Source organism: Lineus longissimus, chromosome 3, assembly GCF_910592395.1.
Source record: "Lineus longissimus chromosome 3, tnLinLong1.2, whole genome shotgun sequence".
Taxonomy (NCBI): Eukaryota; Metazoa; Nemertea; class Pilidiophora; order Heteronemertea; family Lineidae; genus Lineus; species Lineus longissimus.
In genome coordinates, this window is record NC_088310.1 from 25,211,835 (window position 1) to 25,227,138 (window position 15,304).

The 15,304-nt window shown below is 41.3% G+C and overlaps 4 protein-coding genes across 4 annotated transcripts; 3 read left to right on the forward strand and 1 right to left on the reverse strand.

Annotated features, from left to right (window-relative positions):
* Nucleotides 1-345: 345 nt before the first annotated feature.
* On the forward strand, nt 346-5,428 carry LOC135485181 (betaine--homocysteine S-methyltransferase 1-like). The gene is made up of 8 exons (XM_064766981.1): nt 346-506; nt 1,331-1,461; nt 2,001-2,107; nt 2,428-2,619; nt 3,085-3,421; nt 3,811-3,941; nt 4,257-4,366; nt 5,161-5,428. Exons 1-8 carry the CDS (start codon nt 490-492, stop codon nt 5,285-5,287), a joined length of 1,152 nt encoding a protein of 383 aa, XP_064623051.1. The 5' UTR covers nt 346-489; the 3' UTR covers nt 5,288-5,428.
* Nucleotides 5,429-6,878: 1,450 nt separating this feature from the next.
* Nucleotides 6,879-8,648, forward strand: LOC135485183 (large ribosomal subunit protein mL66-like). The gene is made up of 5 exons (XM_064766983.1): nt 6,879-7,050; nt 7,465-7,496; nt 7,764-7,880; nt 8,077-8,200; nt 8,476-8,648. The coding sequence occupies exons 1-5, from the start codon at nt 6,879-6,881 to the stop codon at nt 8,604-8,606; spliced, it is 576 nt and encodes a 191-aa protein (XP_064623053.1). The 3' UTR covers nt 8,607-8,648.
* Nucleotides 8,649-9,825: 1,177 nt separating this feature from the next.
* LOC135485184 (radial spoke head protein 9 homolog) lies at nt 9,826-12,542 on the reverse strand. The gene is made up of 5 exons (XM_064766984.1): nt 12,220-12,542; nt 11,873-12,041; nt 11,321-11,450; nt 10,884-11,030; nt 9,826-10,677 (listed from the first exon to the last, which is right to left on the reverse strand). Exons 1-5 carry the CDS (start codon nt 12,444-12,446, stop codon nt 10,517-10,519), a joined length of 834 nt encoding a protein of 277 aa, XP_064623054.1. The 5' UTR covers nt 12,447-12,542; the 3' UTR covers nt 9,826-10,516.
* Nucleotides 12,543-12,643: 101 nt separating this feature from the next.
* Nucleotides 12,644-14,934, forward strand: LOC135485185 (uridine diphosphate glucose pyrophosphatase NUDT22-like). The gene is made up of 3 exons (XM_064766986.1): nt 12,644-13,225; nt 13,601-13,806; nt 14,287-14,934. Exons 1-3 carry the CDS (start codon nt 12,755-12,757, stop codon nt 14,474-14,476), a joined length of 867 nt encoding a protein of 288 aa, XP_064623056.1. The 5' UTR covers nt 12,644-12,754; the 3' UTR covers nt 14,477-14,934.
* Nucleotides 14,935-15,304: the final 370 nt, after the last annotated feature.

A 15,304-nucleotide genomic window follows, 5' to 3' on the forward strand; every position in this document is an offset into this window, starting at 1 on the left:
GTGGACTATACGGGCAATGATCCAACCTTACCCTGCCACGAGAGTAACGACTCATCTGGCAGGTGCCTAACCCCCCCCCCCCCCCCCTCCACCACCGCCACACACACACATATCAAGACACACAGAATTCCTGGGTCTGCCCCTGCGACCCAGCCTGAAACTACTGGCCGGCTGGTTGGCTGACCAATGGCTCAACATTTATAGGCCTATCAATATGTACATAGGCTATCGTTATTACAATTTTCAACTCAATTCAAACATAATGTTAGCCTGTATATAACTTTGCAGTTTTACTTGAACTGTATGTGATGTTCGCGTGCAAAACATAATCATAATACCACTGGCATGATAAAGGTCACGGGTCACTCAAAGGTCACTCACCTTGCAGGTCACTGGCCACTATAATTTCCGATATCAGTCGGAGAGGTGTGAGGAGGAAAAAAACTAGTCTAGGGATTGAACGGGCTCATTTCGGGAACATCAAGAAGAATGGGAACTCAATCAAGGTTGGTATTGTCAAAGTCTTGAAATCCTGAGTACTTCTATATGTCGTATACAAATAGGCCCTTTGCCAGATACGCCGGTACCACCTAGGGATGGCAGAGAGGTGGAGTATACACCTTTCCAGAAATGGGGCGCTGAGTGTCCGAAATAGTAATGTCATAAGGGGAAACTGGGCCTTTTGGTGGAGGGACAAAGGAGATGGTCATGGTTGACCAACACACTTGAATGCCTTTAATGACGGACAAGGGGGAAAAAGTTAGTTCCAATGCAAGCCACCAATTTCGGGAAGCATGTACATGTATATTGAAAAAGCCGGTAAGCCACCAATTTCGGGAAGCATGTACATGTATATTGAAAAAGCCGGTAAGTCGGTCGGTATGTTATCACCGTACGACACATAGGCCTAGTTACATTAGTTCATCCTGATATAACCAGTGATTTTCAATATACTCCGCCTCTCGATATTTCAAACAGTTCGAATGAGCACTTTCAATAAGTGTTGGCTGAAGTGTTCAGAAATAACAGATTTCATGTCACATTGCTGCACCGATGTTGTGTGATCATCATTATCCTCGGCTTTCTCCAATACGAAGCATCGCAGGAACAGTTAGTCGCAGCGACCAGCAAGAGAGCAGCCATGGCAACATGACGGGCGATTGGTTGAAATGTAGTGATGTCATGTTGTCATGGATCCGTCGCAGGTCCTAGCAACTAAAAATCGCTCGTTTGAACGGCGCTTTATACCCTAGTCACCACGTCCACATGTATACTTCAACTGTTTTAATAACACTAACAGTCCCAACATGAACGCCTCAATCGCTTACAGAAACATCCTTGAAGTACTGAAGGAGCGTCCAATCATCAGTGATGGCAGTTACGTGTTTGTTCTTGAGAAGAGAGGGTTCGTTAAGATAGGACCGTGGACACCAGAGGTTGTAATTGAACACCCTGAAGCAGGTAAGTAACACCATACAGTCACGTGCTTCCGTTTTCTCGACTTCCGGTTCAATAAAGAATACGTTGTGGCTATTCACGAAGTTATAGAAGCATGGGCATCTTATACAAACTCTACGAGTTATTTTTGTTCTTCTACTGCCTCCTAGGGTGACCAAACCCTGCTCCATTCAATGCTGCCGCCTACAGAATTAGATACGAACTAAAAATGTTCTTTTTCTGGTTACTCATATCATTATCTGGTTTGGGAGCAACAATTTTTGCGCGAACCTTGTTATATTGTGCCGCCTGACAAATGAAAAGGACATTGGTTTAGAGGAAACAAGTCCGTAACAAGCTGATAACATATGTAAGCATAAAAGAAGACCACGGGTGTTACGGACTTCCAGTTTCCTCCTTGAGATATTGTTGTTAATATTGGTTCATACCAGAATGATTACATCGAACCATGACAGGTTTGATGGATTGGCACAAGTGCCATGCACGACGACGTGCTGCGAGATATTGTTACCCGGAGCCTCATTCTGTTGGCAATATTTCAGTTCTCCAGCTCCATCGGGAGTATCTGAACGCCGGTGCTGACATCATCCAAACGTTCACTTTCTTCGCCAGTGAGAGTCGACTATCGATCGCGGGAAAAGATTATGACGTAGGTATCAACAGAAATTCGTAAGCGCGCCCTATTATACTTGTTGGTACTGCCGACTTCGTTACCGACAGCGGACTGACTGCATGCGTCTCAAAAATTCCGAACGCAGAAGAAGAATAAGTCATCCTGAAACAAGTGTCCGTCCTGTTGTATTCCGATATTAATAGAAACCATGACCGTCAATAGCTTAGAGATTAAAAAGCATACTAGAATACTTTTCCCCAGGACATCTATCCTAGGACAATTCAAACTTCCACACCGGGAAAAAAATTTCAATTTAATTTCTTCCCAGGCAAAAACAAATTCATTTCTTTCTTCAGACAAAACTAATCAATAAGCGTGCCTGCGACCTAGCAGCCGAGATTGCCCGACCAGGCAACGCATTCGTCTGCGGAGGAGTATCACCAACAGGCACTTACACTGATGGAAAGGGGAAGGCGGCAGTTCAGGAAGAGTTTAAACAGCAAGTCAATATTTACGTGGACAATCATTGTGATTTTCTCCTGGCAGAGGTAAGCGAATGTCCGTCCATCCTGAGGTCTGACCTTTTTTTCACTCCTCGTCATACAAAAAATATCGACATGCGGAGTATATTGAAAACCACTGGTCATGCCAGGATGATGTTCGTCATGACCATTTGTTTCTCCAAGATTGGCCTGCAACTTCCGGCCGAGTGCCTATATATGACATAAGCAAGTCATTTCCGAAAACTAAAACCTTTGAATGTATCAGAGTCTCAACTCGTCTGCTTGCCATGGGAGAATGTTCTCTATAGTGACAGATTTATGAACTCCATGATTCAACATATGCAGATAAAGGGCATGCAACTCTCTATAAAGGACACCAGTGGGCAGTCACATGGCTGTCCGCAATATAGAGTGGGAAAACTGCCTTCAGCGAAACAAGAATTCATACAAATGAAGTATAAATGCTCGAAAAGACCTTAGTATTCTCTCATATCACTTATTCTTATCCAGTTCTTTCCATATGTGGAGGAGATAGAATGGGCCATGGAGGTCCTGAAGGCGACCAACAAACCTGTTGCTGTCACTATGAGGATTGGGCCCCTGGGTGACTGGGCTGGTGTGTCCGTGGAAGACTGCGCCATACGGATGGCAAAGGCAGGAGCAGATATTGTCGGAATCAATTGTCAATTTGACCCAGATACCTGTTTAAAGGTGATAGCGAGGATGAAAGATGCTCTGGACAAGGAGGGATTGAAGCCTATCCTGATGGTGCAGCCCCTGGGGCACATGGTACCTGAGGTGGAGAATACATACGAAGGTTATTTTGCATTGCCAGAATTCCCAACAGGTAAGCTAGATTATAGCAGTTTTATCTACCACCATTACGGTACGTTGGTTCCTGGGCCCGGAACCTGAAATTCTGCCAATGAGCACCGTGTGGCAATGCAATGAAAACTGTCAGTTCACGGATATTATGCTGATAGAGTGAGACACTCTTGAATTCATCACGAGACTGGTCCATGAGATACCAACGATACTCAGCCAAATCCCGCTAGAGCCTCCTCCTTCTCCATACAAGTTCCCTTTCGTTTGCCTTTCTGAGGATTATGTGGAGGTTTCGAAAACGAACGTATAATCCGTCCACGTCAGCTTTATCTCTGATCAAATATAAGAGTACTTGTAGTTGTAGAAGTTCCTGCAACCTGAGAATATAAAGTCTAACTATTCTTTCTCTAGCTTTGGAGTCCCGTCTCCTGACACGACATGAGGCAAGGAAGTTCGCAAGAGAAGCGTATGATCTGGGTGTGCGTTATATTGGAGGGTGTTGCGGATTCGAACCTTACCACATCCGGGAAATGTCTGATGAGGTAGGCACGAATGTTAAAGTCAATTGTTGGCACTTTCATGCTGCAAATCGTGAATTATTTCTCGCCAAGATTTCACTTGGTATAAATGAGGACGAGCAATTTGATAGGGATCAGGATATTCCAAATATCCTATACATGTACGTCTCTGAGAAAAATATGCAAGGCATTGTATGATTGATTGATTTGCGGAGAGTTAATAGTTGGTGTTAATCGCGCACTGAACACCTGTCATGATCATAAAAGGCCATCTTTCCCGATTTGATTAAAAGTTACATTGGTCTGGGTCACCTATTATTTCTTTTTGTCACTCTTTAGTTAAAAGTTGAGCGAGGGTTCGAGGCCCCTGGTGCTGAGAAGTGTGCGGCGTTTTGTGTGAACCTAAACGACAGTCCTTCACTGAAAGACATGGACTCCACTAAAAAAAAGTATGTTGGACGTAATTTTCGTTTGATATAACACGATTAGGCAAATGATTATCTTCGTTGCCACAGACAGGCATCTGCACGCTCAAGTTTTCGACTCTGACTTTGTTTTACACCAACTGTATGTGGCGAGAACACGGAAGGAATACCTCAGGGAGTTATTCAGAATGCGAAATACATTTTCATTTGAAGTCCAAGAGAAAACAATGGACATCGAGCAATCATACTAATACATACAAACTAGCAAGAATTATTCAATTTCTTTCCGGTCGACTATCTTTAAATATCTCGGGGTCAAAGGGTGTCTGCTATCATAGATTACATGTAGGAATTCGATCATAGATTACATGTAGGATAAAACATTAGCAGGAACGTAACAGATTTTAGCGACTATAGTTTAGTTTAGTTTAGTTTAGTTTAGTTTATTAATCAAAAGGCCCGGAGGGCAAAGGTACACATGGTACAATAGAAATACAATGATTTTGATTGAAAGTACATAAGACATACAAAGGATACATGACAAAAGTAACAATATAAAGTCTACTACCGGGGTCAAACCTGGAGTAGATACTAGTAGGTGGGAGAGAGGAGGTCCTTATTTTATGCGATCAGAAAAGGCCTATAGGCCTACTCTCGTCTTGTATACCTGGCCAGGAGGATAATTACCCTGCTAGCCACCATTGTAGTATTACACTGTACTGATCTCTAATATTGATTTTGACCATGCAGTGTTACGCGAGCTGAGCTGCCGCAGGATCCTTTGTTTTCAGTTTAAACAAAATTCGTTACTCTTGCAGGGTTGGTCGAGACTATTGGATGAACTTGCGCCCATCATCGGGTCGACCAGAAAACCCCCGATTACAAGAACTGCAAGGAACATTAACTCCAAAACCAGTTGTCCACACAAATCCATTGAATCAGTGAGAACGATGCTGATGTGTCCCTATGCTGAGAAGTTGGCAATAATCAGTGCAAAGGTTTCGTTGAACAATAAATACCAGTGAGAACTGCACCTAAGAATACCATTTCCATCTTTCAGAGTCGAATTTATTCATAAGTTCAAAATTCTGGAAAAAAATTCAAAGTCTAAAAATGATGATGTCTCTTCATTTTGAGCAGAAAAAAATCAAATTAAAAAAATATTTGTTCTTGAAAATTTTTTCTCAACATCGATACTTGGTGGTGGTTTCTATCTCGTAGCTTCTTATCATATTCTCAACAGTCAATAATAAATCATACACGATTGGGGATCTTCGACCTCGACAACTCACGCAATGTCGGTGGCGTTTTATCCGCCAATGACATAGGAGTCATGTGACTAAATACTACACGTGCTTCTTGATTTCCCGCCATAACATCGACTCGGATCGTTGACGATCTAGCCTCTCCTGTCTTTGGTCCGTCTGTCATACACCCGCCTTCTCACGTGGTCCCTCTGCAACGGTTTGACCGTCCAGTGTGTATATTGCGCTGCTTGTAACATGGATTAAAAAGCCTTCTTGTTATATGTAGTTCGAGTGAGCTTGACATTGATGATCACCATTGACGACGCTTGGAGAATGCCGTAGCACTTTCATTCCTTCCGAAGCGGCCGATAAGCTGACATCGAACGGCGGAACCCCAGCGGCAAATCGAAGAACTAGAACCAATGTTGTATATTGTGTTCCTTTAAAGCGTCTCGGAAGGTCTTATTGAGGGGGGGGGGGTTAAAATGCTCCAGCATGATGCCTGCGCAGAAATCCCCCTACAACAGTACAAGCAGCCTAAAAGCAACTTTGGGGACCAGAGTGGGCCAGGAAGAATTTCCTAGCTCAGTGTAAAGAGTCGCAGAACCCAAAGAGCAGCAACCCAAGGAAGCGAAGCTGTTTAGGGAAAATAGGACCCAAATCTCTTCAAGCAGTGAGACACCACTTCGGGGGAACAAGTGTGATGGTCCAAGATAAAGTTATTTCTAAAGCTATTTCCATGACTTGAGTCATTCTAAATGTACTGTCAAGGATGCTGGTCCCAGGAGCAGAACTAGATATGTGCATGTTGATATGATGCCACCCGTTGTTCTCTGTGAACTGTTTGATGACTGACACCTTTCTGATAGGTGAGAGAAGTGTGACCAATCTTTTGATCTTCTTCGATGAGATAAACGGGTCGAATTTGATTGGTTCAAAAGTTTCTAATAGTAAACCTGTGGGGGAAAATTTTTTCCGCCGACCGGCCCTCGTTCCTCAAGGGATAAACTGATAGAGGAAGGACAACCAGGATGACGAAATAGACTGAATAGGAGTCTAATTTCCACTTTCTGACATCGCCACTGACCTTCCGGGGGCCAAAAATGAATACGTTTAATAAAGCCTGTGTTTGTAACTGTATCAAATCAACTGAAAATGGTAGCCATCGAAACCTTAACTGTTTATTCTTAAAATTGCGCAAAACTGATTTTGTCTTCGGCGCAATAACGAGCAACAGCCGGGGTGGTGAATGGATGGAAGCCAGAGTTTACCTTTCACGACAATTCAAAATGGTGGTATCATTGCTGAAATTTACCCGTTTTTCGGGTGCAATAAAAGTCATTGAAAATGTGGCTAAACTACATAATTTTGATGGCAAACTCGGTTTAGTAAAATGTACAAGTTCTAACCTTTCTAATAAGGTCTCCTTTAGCACATCTAATCGCTGCAATTTGAAAGAAAGTGAGTAGGAATGAATGTCTTTTTTATCACTGAGAGACATCACAAATTCACATGGATAGTCATGGGATAAGATGGACACACACTAGCACAGTTACACTTTACAGTATAGTACTGTGGACATGTACATGACAGTACAGTAGATTACACACATGGAACACACTACTTCATATACGTACGTGCACAGTGCCATGGCATGCTGTAGATTTGCCACTGCCAGGCTAGCACTGCCACTGTCACTGACTGTGGTAGTGGTACGTGGTAGTGGTACGTGGTAGTGCATGCTCTTGAGCTTGTCCTGAATGTGAAAAGTTAAAAATAAGTTTAGAAAACAATTAACATTCCTGGTTTCATAACAACTTTTCTTGATCCATTCTAATTGTCCCAACAAGTGAGGTATTTCCATGTTGATTTCAGTTGTAAAGAAAGAACAAAGTGGTGTCACAGTGGTAAGTATTGTTGTGTAACACTAAAAATGGTTCCATGCACATATGATGTAATTGATTATTCCTTAATATAAAGTAGAAGTCATTGCCAATTTCAGTATTTTTTGTTCATTAATTATGTGATTGTTTGTCTTTGCTTTCTTACTTGGCATCCTTCATGGAACTTTCGGTCTTTCTCTGCCTTTGGCTGCCTCATCCCAAGTAAAGCCTATCTCACTCAACTCAGCTAATAATGTGTTTTTTCCATTCACCCATCAATCCATCTCATAGGTTGAAGGAAGATATGTTGGCTCTCCTAGATCTGATTATGTAGCACCACACTTAAAAAGTGAAGAACACCAAGGAGCCTGTCCACTGTGTCGTCTCAACCTCAATGTAGATTACACGGTAAGTCAAGGGAGGTAACTATGTGACAAGTAGCAATGATATACAATTTGACTATTCTTCATGATTGATCTTTTTAGGGTCATTCACTTACAATTTGTGCCTCTACAATTATGGGCGCCAGTTGTGTTTATCGACCTGGTGACTCCATTGACGGCCAGGGAAACGGATCACTAACCTGTCTTGGCTTCTCTTTCAGGATGTTCTTATCCTCAGCCAGTTTTTGGATCCAAGTGGAGAAGTGCTTCCACGGGAGATAACTGGACTGTGTCGCAAGCAACATGGCAAAGTGGAGTTTTTAGTCGAAAGATCAAAAAGAGCTGGTGAGTCTTACTTTATTCTCATAAGCTGTGTTTAACCAAGGGTCTGTTTGTGAATTTGTTTACTGCTGGAAAAGCTGGTGTGCTCCTTACAGGTCAAGGTGCCAGGGTTAATGATATGCACTTCACACTGACCTGTGTAGCCAAGCTGTTTCTTATTACTTCCGGTGTTCCCACGGAGGTAAAACCATAATAATTTAAACTAGTATTAATTCCAATCCCACTGAAGACAACTCAGACTGACTACATGTAATTATCTGGTATATTAACTGTTTCAGGTCTCATGTCAAACTACCCAACACCACCACTTGCCAACCCAAAATGGACACCAAGACCTTACCTTGATAGGAAGTATAAGGTGTTTTACAAGAAAAGAAGACCACAAAGGATTCCAGTCTACCAAGATTGATGTGTATAATGTATATACTGTGATGGAAAAATAAAGTTGTAATGAGAGAAAATTAGTTATGCTTTTGTATTCCAGTTACAATGTATAGAGCCTGTGCCAACACCTGTTTGAGTTGTCTCCTGGTCCAATTTACCACACCTTGCGCCTCTTATATTTGAGTTGTCTTCAAGTCAAATTGTGATGGACCACCCCTGGAGCATCTCATGTTTGAGTTGTCTCATTGTTCAATTGACCAGGCCTGGAGCCTCTCCTATTTGAGTTGTCTCCTGTCCAATTGACCACCCCTGGAGCCTCTCGTATTTGAGTTGTCTCCAGTCCAATTGACCAGCCCTGGAGCCCTTGTATTCGAGTTGTCTCCAGTCCAATTGACCAGCCCTGGAGCCCTTGTATTCGAGTTGTCTCCAGTCCAATTGACCAGCCCTGGAGCCTCTCGTATTTGAGTTGTCTCCAGTCCAATTGACCAGCCCTGGAGCCCTTGTATTCGAGTTGTCTCCAGTCCAATTGACCAGCCCTGGAGCCCTTGTATTCGAGTTGTCTCCAGTCCAATTGACCAGCCCTGGAGCCCTTGTATTCGAGTTGTCTCCAGTCCAATTGACCAGCCCTGGAGCCTCTCGTATTTGAGTTGTCTCCAGTCCAATTGACCAGCCCTGGAGCCCTTGTATTCGAGTTGTCTCCAGTCCAATTGACCAGCCCTGGAGCCTCTCCTATTTGAGTTGTCTCCAGTCCAATTGACCAGCCCTGGAGCCCTTGTATTCGAGTTGTCTCCAGTCCAATTGACCAGCCCTGGAGCCTCTCGTATTTGAGTTGTCTCCAGTCCAATTGACCAGCCCTGGAGCCCTTGTATTCGAGTTGTCTCCAGTCCAATTGACCACCCCTGTAGCCTCTCCTATTTGAGTTGTCTCCAGTCCAATTGACCAGCCCTGGAGCCTCTCGTATTTGAGTTGTCTCCAGTCCAATTGACCAGCCCTGGAGCCTCTCCTATTTGAGTTGTCTCCAGTCCAATTGACCACCCCTGTAGCCTCTCCTATTTGAGTTGTCTCCAGTCCAATTGACCAGCCCTGAAGCCTCTTGTATTTGGGCCTCCAAGTTGTCATTGCCAGATGGTTTGCTGAGGAAACTCTTCTAGAATAACTAAGGAGGACTCTTAATTGGCGAGACACCAGTAAAATGTCCCATCAGGCAACATTCAAATCAGAAATGATGAAATCAAATTAACATATTATTTAGTAGGATTTTATGTACAAAATAATGAAGTTACAGTATAAATAAGTCAATTGCATTCTTTTTTAAAATACCTGTACTTTCCTCTGTCCTCAATGGAGAAGAAAATACAAGTTTATATACACACAATGGATAAAATTAAATATTTCTGCAATCAAAAAAGATTTTCGATTTTCGGTGTCATGAAGAAAACATAATCTGTAAACAATTGGATTCATTTCCCGACAGTTGGATGTTACACAAAGACAGCAGCGTAGTAGAACAAGATCAGCGTTTCACAGCAGATCCCAGCAGACTCAGAACTGCAGTTGAAACGAAATACCCTAGTTTACTGGCCTCTGCAGTAATTTTTGCTAGATTTTGTCAATACTAACTCCTTCCTAAGTTATAAATCTCAGATGGACTGTGTGGATGGTGCACTTGGGCAGCTAACTACAGATGAGTTTTACTGGCACTGCATCATCCAATGCTTACCTTGGATGAGGCATGTAATCCACAAGCAAAACAAAGATATTTCCCTTGCGCTTCTCCTTACTTGGTCTTGTTGATACTTAGAGCAAGAAATAAGAATTTTCACCACAATTTTAATTTAGAGATGATTTCATAAAAAATGTCACTTTTTATTTTGACATCTGCTTTTCAAATATTTCCATACCAATGTCAATTCTTATTGTTTATCAGTCTTTTGTCTATAACATAAACGGCAGATCTTTATTCTTCTCTCCATAGCCTACGTAGATGGAGCCAAATTCTCTGGTTCCTGGCACATGGTAGAAGATGTACCCTTGCCACAACAGACTCCTAAGTGTCACCAGTCCACTGCCTCTCTCAAATTGTAGACTCCACGATCCTGAAAAATGAAATCATGTTATGGTTAGAAATGATTATTGAACTGCAATGGCTATGCACCTACAGATAACCTTTCCCTGCCCAAAGGCTGTTGCAGCAACTTTAACTCGCTCCCCACAATCCATTGACAGTTAAAGTCCACCCTGCCCAAGATGAGTTCAACTACATGTCTTCAGGTGAAACAATTTCAAGATAGCAGATATACACCTTTTGGTACATCCTCCTCTACGGGGTCCATGAAGTCAATGGCTTTGTCAAGGTCAGCTCTCTGCAGCAGTGACTTTTGTGGCAGGTTGATCGGTTCACGGAAATGGAAATAAGAAGAGAACTTTGCAGCATCGGCAACATTTAAACCTGAAAGAGAGTTAAGAATTTTAGATTATGCTTTAAAGTTTGCCACAATTTGGTCTTTAAATGTAACCTGGATTTTGTTGAGTTTCCTGTTCAGAAAGATCATTGTCTTTGTTTTTAGTTTGGTTAGATTCTATGTTGCATTTGGCAACTGCAAACAATAGAGGTCCTTTAACAAAGTAAATTTGGTTTCTTGTAGTCCTACATGACAGCAGGAGTGTCCTTATCATGAGTGCAGTTACTCTCTGAGGTCTTGCAAGTTGCATAATGGTATTCTGGACATTTTATCTTACCTTCAAAACTTCTGTTGTTAAAAATTTCCCCAACTGGAGTTTTGGTGTAAGCTGCTCTGGGCACAATGTATACATCTTCCATAATCTCAGCTATCATGGCAGCTAGTCTGTCTTCTTCTTTCACTGTTATCTAAAAGAGTAACAAACTCAATTTTAGCACTCCAAGATTCTCTGAAGCTATACTGCTGCAGAATGATGCAAAATATATGTTGATACTAACAATGTCAATATGAGTATAGAGGAAGTTGTGTGGCATCGTCGTCCGTATGTGGATGTTCATTAACAATATTAGGCCAGGTAAACATAAAGATGTATTGCCCAACAAGAATCCTGGCTTTGCAATCAGTTCTCATGTCAAGAAACAAATGCTTTTCTCCTTTGCAAGTGCTTTTCCCTTTGTAAATAAATGACTTTAATTGAGTTATTTTACACAATTTTTGTTTGTCAGTCAAAATATCTGAAGAAGGCACTTTGATTCTGAATCTGTCTCCAACCCTGGCACTGGAAACTGGACAATGAGATGCTCCTCATCATTCAGTGGAAACTACCTACCGTTTCCTCCTCCTCCACAATCTCATCACCTTCTCCAGGAATCTTCTTGATCTCTGTGTGTTCATACTCAAATGATGGGTCACCAGTGAATCGACCTTTGACTAATCTTGCTTGCTCCTTCATTGCCTCTGTGGCTGGTGGGAGAAGACCCCAGCGGACACCATCCTTGCTGTTGAATAAAAAGAAACAGAAACATGGGGTCAAACCTAAAACTAAGGTGAGAACATATCAAAAAGGATGAGATCAGAATCCAAAAGTGTATCAACCAAAACACTTTATAATGTAATGTTTCTTTATGATACCCATTCGCTGGAGTTCATTCACTAAAATGTCAATACTATACTAACCTGTAGAAAGTTTTTCTCTCTGCCATTTCATCTTTTCCTACACCTTGGGCAACAAAGTACTCATCTTTGATGCCCAAAATTTTCCCCCAGAAAAAGACTCTCTCAAACTTGTTTTCACTTTTTAGAATCACCAAAGAATTCTGTAAAGCCGCCTTTTGCTCAGGGTTCAGAACAATACCACTTGTGCCAACATAATCTACAGCTAAATGAAGGCTACGGGAATCCATTTTTGCGTGTTTAGAAAGAAATTCGGGATAGGAAAATGAGACTTTTTGAGTGTTTGACTGAACAGCAACAAATGCAATGCTTTCCTGTACAAATTGTTATCATCGTTGTCATGGTCCCCAATGCGTGCGCATAAAAATTACCCACAGTCCATTGTGTTTTCGGGCTTCCTGATACGTCACTTCCTGTTTATTTTTGTAGCAGACCATGTATTTTCACCAGTTTTGGTGTCACTTTTTGCCCATTTATTGCCAATTTATGGTATTGTTCTTCAATCTATTTCTATTTATACGAAACCTAACATTGCATAATGGATCCTGACATTGAAATAATGATCTTCACTCCCCATTCAAAGCCAATTTCACGAAATAATACCTCTGTCGAAACGTCCAAAGAGTTCAACAGGATACTGTTGACATCTGACATGGAAAAAGTAGTGCAAATGTACTGGCAAGAAAGAATCCAAGCCAATCCTAGACTTTTCAATGGGACCAAGTTCAGATTACATAGTGTATTGCATTCAAAAGAGGCAGTTACCTTGAATTTAGGAATCACCTGTTACAAAGACTATCTTGGTACGAACTGGGGACCTAACGCAAAAGTATTGCTGAAACAAGGTGTTGAACTTCACAACAATTCTCAAAGCTTTATGTCGGATGCTTTGGGCGTTGGCTCTCTTGTGGTTACTGCTGACAGTTATGTGATACTGCTACGGAGGAGTCTGGACCTTGCTGAGGCATCTGGTCTTTGGGATGTCCCAGGAGGTCATGCTGAACCTGAGGTATGCTCAGCACCCACTGCATTGACTGAGTTACAACACTGATTTTTTTGACTGACCAAAAATATCTTGTCTATGTCTAAGCAATTCTTTATTCCTCCTTATATCATATAACAGTGGTCCTACATAGCAATTGTTACCTATTTTTATTTAATTCTTGCTTATACCATTTGCCAAAAGCAAACATTTAACTTTTACAGATTTTTTAGCGTTCCCGAATTAAAAGTAACACTCACAGATATCAGTATTAAATTCAGAATCCATACACCTCAATTTCAAAAGTGCAAAGTTTTCTTCTTCTTGGAGATATAAGATGATAGAATTCTTTAACCTACACGTTGTGTAATTTAGATTACAATGGTTGCAGGCCTTTTTCAGATGCTTGTTGGCAAGCGAGCAGCTTGTGATATTGAACCTGAGAGCTTGAATCCCTCTGCTGTGGTGGATGAAATATTCGACTCTGTGCTTAGGGAAATCAGAGATGAAGTCAACATTCCTATTGAGAAACTGTCGGATCCGTCCATCATGGGGATAGCAAGGAACACACAGAGTGCTGGAAGACCAAGCATGGAGTTCATGGTCCGGTAGGTTGGGAACATCTACATCTGCTACAACTAAAGATCACATGATAATGGCTTACTAAGTCTCAAGCCATAATGGCTAGGCTTTTGACCTATTTAGTCTCAAGCTGTATTGTCTTAACTATCAAGTCTCAAGCTATAACAGCTTGACTATTCTTCATGTTGTCAGTTCGTTACATATTATAGCCTTTCTGATTTCCGTCTAGCTTAAAACCCCTCTCCAATTTGGTGTCTTTCATAAAAACATCTCCCTGAAAGTGAAGGATAGTACAGGAAAACACCATGTCAACTCTACTTCCTACTAAGATAGTTTAGGTCAGGAATTAGGCCTACAATTTTAGCCAGATAGAATTAAGTAAGCTTGTTTTTCTAAGTGGAACACTGAATGTGTGCAAATGGAATTCATGAAATTGTAGAGAGGATTTTCCAATGTAACACCTCAACAATTTGACCAAGGTAATCAACAGGTCTGTCTTATTTCAGGTGTAATTTGACTTCATCTGAGATCATCCAACTTTATAGCAAAGGGGATCATAAAGAGGCTGATGAATCTACTTCCATTAAGATGCTGTCACTAGGAGATGTGAAGACACTTCAGGATGCAACTATTTGGAAGGAACTGGCTCCATCTGCTAAGGGATGCATTTACTTGTACCAGAAAGTATTTTCATAGTCGAAGTGAAGACATTCCTGGGTCAAATCATGAAAGATATGTGGCTTGTGTTTGGAAGCAGCCAACACTGAATCATGTACATGTATATGTTTGTAGCTCAGGTTGTTTGTATGGTACATCTTTCTTAAACAGTGTCAAAATAATTGACAAAATAGTGGTGCACCAGTGTAGTCATCTAAGCCGTCATGTCAGACTTCTTGTACTTTATCAATGTCTAGCACTTACTTACATGATGTATTATTGTCAGGGTAAAAAGGGAGAGTTTAGGTTATGATCTGTTCTGTTTTAGTACATTGTATTGAATGGGGACTATTTCTTTCTCTAGGACAAAACTAATTGTCCTTTTGATTTTTATCTTGGGAAGACATTTTTGATAATGAGAGAACAATGTTATTTTCATGTTCAATATAAATGTATCTACCAGTATTGTAAAGGTTTACAGTTGATATATTCATTTCTTTCTATAGCAATAAATCTACATATATTCAATCTGAATCCATGTCTCTCTTTCTCCGTCCATACAATTACATCCCAACACCATCTTTTACGTGTCTGTGTTTATTGTGTTCACTATTTCCATGCATATTGGTGTATCCCCTCCCACTTAAAGTATTTGTATCCTTAACAACAAGCTCCCTGATGAACACCCATGTTGCATACTCTTGTCTGCCATTTGCAGGATGGTCTCTAACTAGGTTGTGACTTTGTCCACTGAAAAGATATGCATTTTGCCTTTGCACTGGAGCTTTTGCCTTTGCACTGGAGCTTTTGCCTGTACTTTTATAGTGAAGCTGGAAGTTTCCTTTGAATATAAATATATTCAAATGT

Excerpts from the sequence above, each read along its gene's own strand:
- LOC135485181 (XM_064766981.1), top strand. Across the intron at positions 2,108-2,427 it reads TCGCGGGAAAAGATTATGAC|ACAAAACTAATCAATAAGCG; the intron begins GTAGGTATCAAC and ends TTCTTTCTTCAG. Across the intron at positions 3,942-4,256 it reads TCCGGGAAATGTCTGATGAG|TTAAAAGTTGAGCGAGGGTT; the intron begins GTAGGCACGAAT and ends GTCACTCTTTAG.
- LOC135485183 (XM_064766983.1), top strand. The coding sequence starts at position 6,879 with ATGGTGGTATCATTGCTGAAATTTACCCGTTTTTCGGGTGCAATAAAA. Across the intron at positions 7,497-7,763 it reads AACAAAGTGGTGTCACAGTG|GTTGAAGGAAGATATGTTGG; the intron begins GTAAGTATTGTT and ends TCCATCTCATAG. Across the intron at positions 8,201-8,475 it reads CGAAAGATCAAAAAGAGCTG|GTCTCATGTCAAACTACCCA; the intron begins GTGAGTCTTACT and ends TAACTGTTTCAG.
- LOC135485184 (XM_064766984.1), bottom strand. The coding sequence starts at position 12,446 with ATGGATTCCCGTAGCCTTCATTTAGCTGTAGATTATGTTGGCACAAGT. Across the intron at positions 12,042-12,219 it reads GAGAGAAAAACTTTCTACAG|CAAGGATGGTGTCCGCTGGG; the intron begins GTTAGTATAGTA and ends TTTATTCAACAG. Across the intron at positions 11,031-11,320 it reads TAACAACAGAAGTTTTGAAG|GTTTAAATGTTGCCGATGCT; the intron begins GTAAGATAAAAT and ends ACTCTCTTTCAG.
- LOC135485185 (XM_064766986.1), top strand. The coding sequence starts at position 12,755 with ATGGATCCTGACATTGAAATAATGATCTTCACTCCCCATTCAAAGCCA. Across the intron at positions 13,226-13,600 it reads GAGGTCATGCTGAACCTGAG|ATGCTTGTTGGCAAGCGAGC; the intron begins GTATGCTCAGCA and ends GGCCTTTTTCAG. Across the intron at positions 13,807-14,286 it reads AGCATGGAGTTCATGGTCCG|GTGTAATTTGACTTCATCTG; the intron begins GTAGGTTGGGAA and ends GTCTTATTTCAG.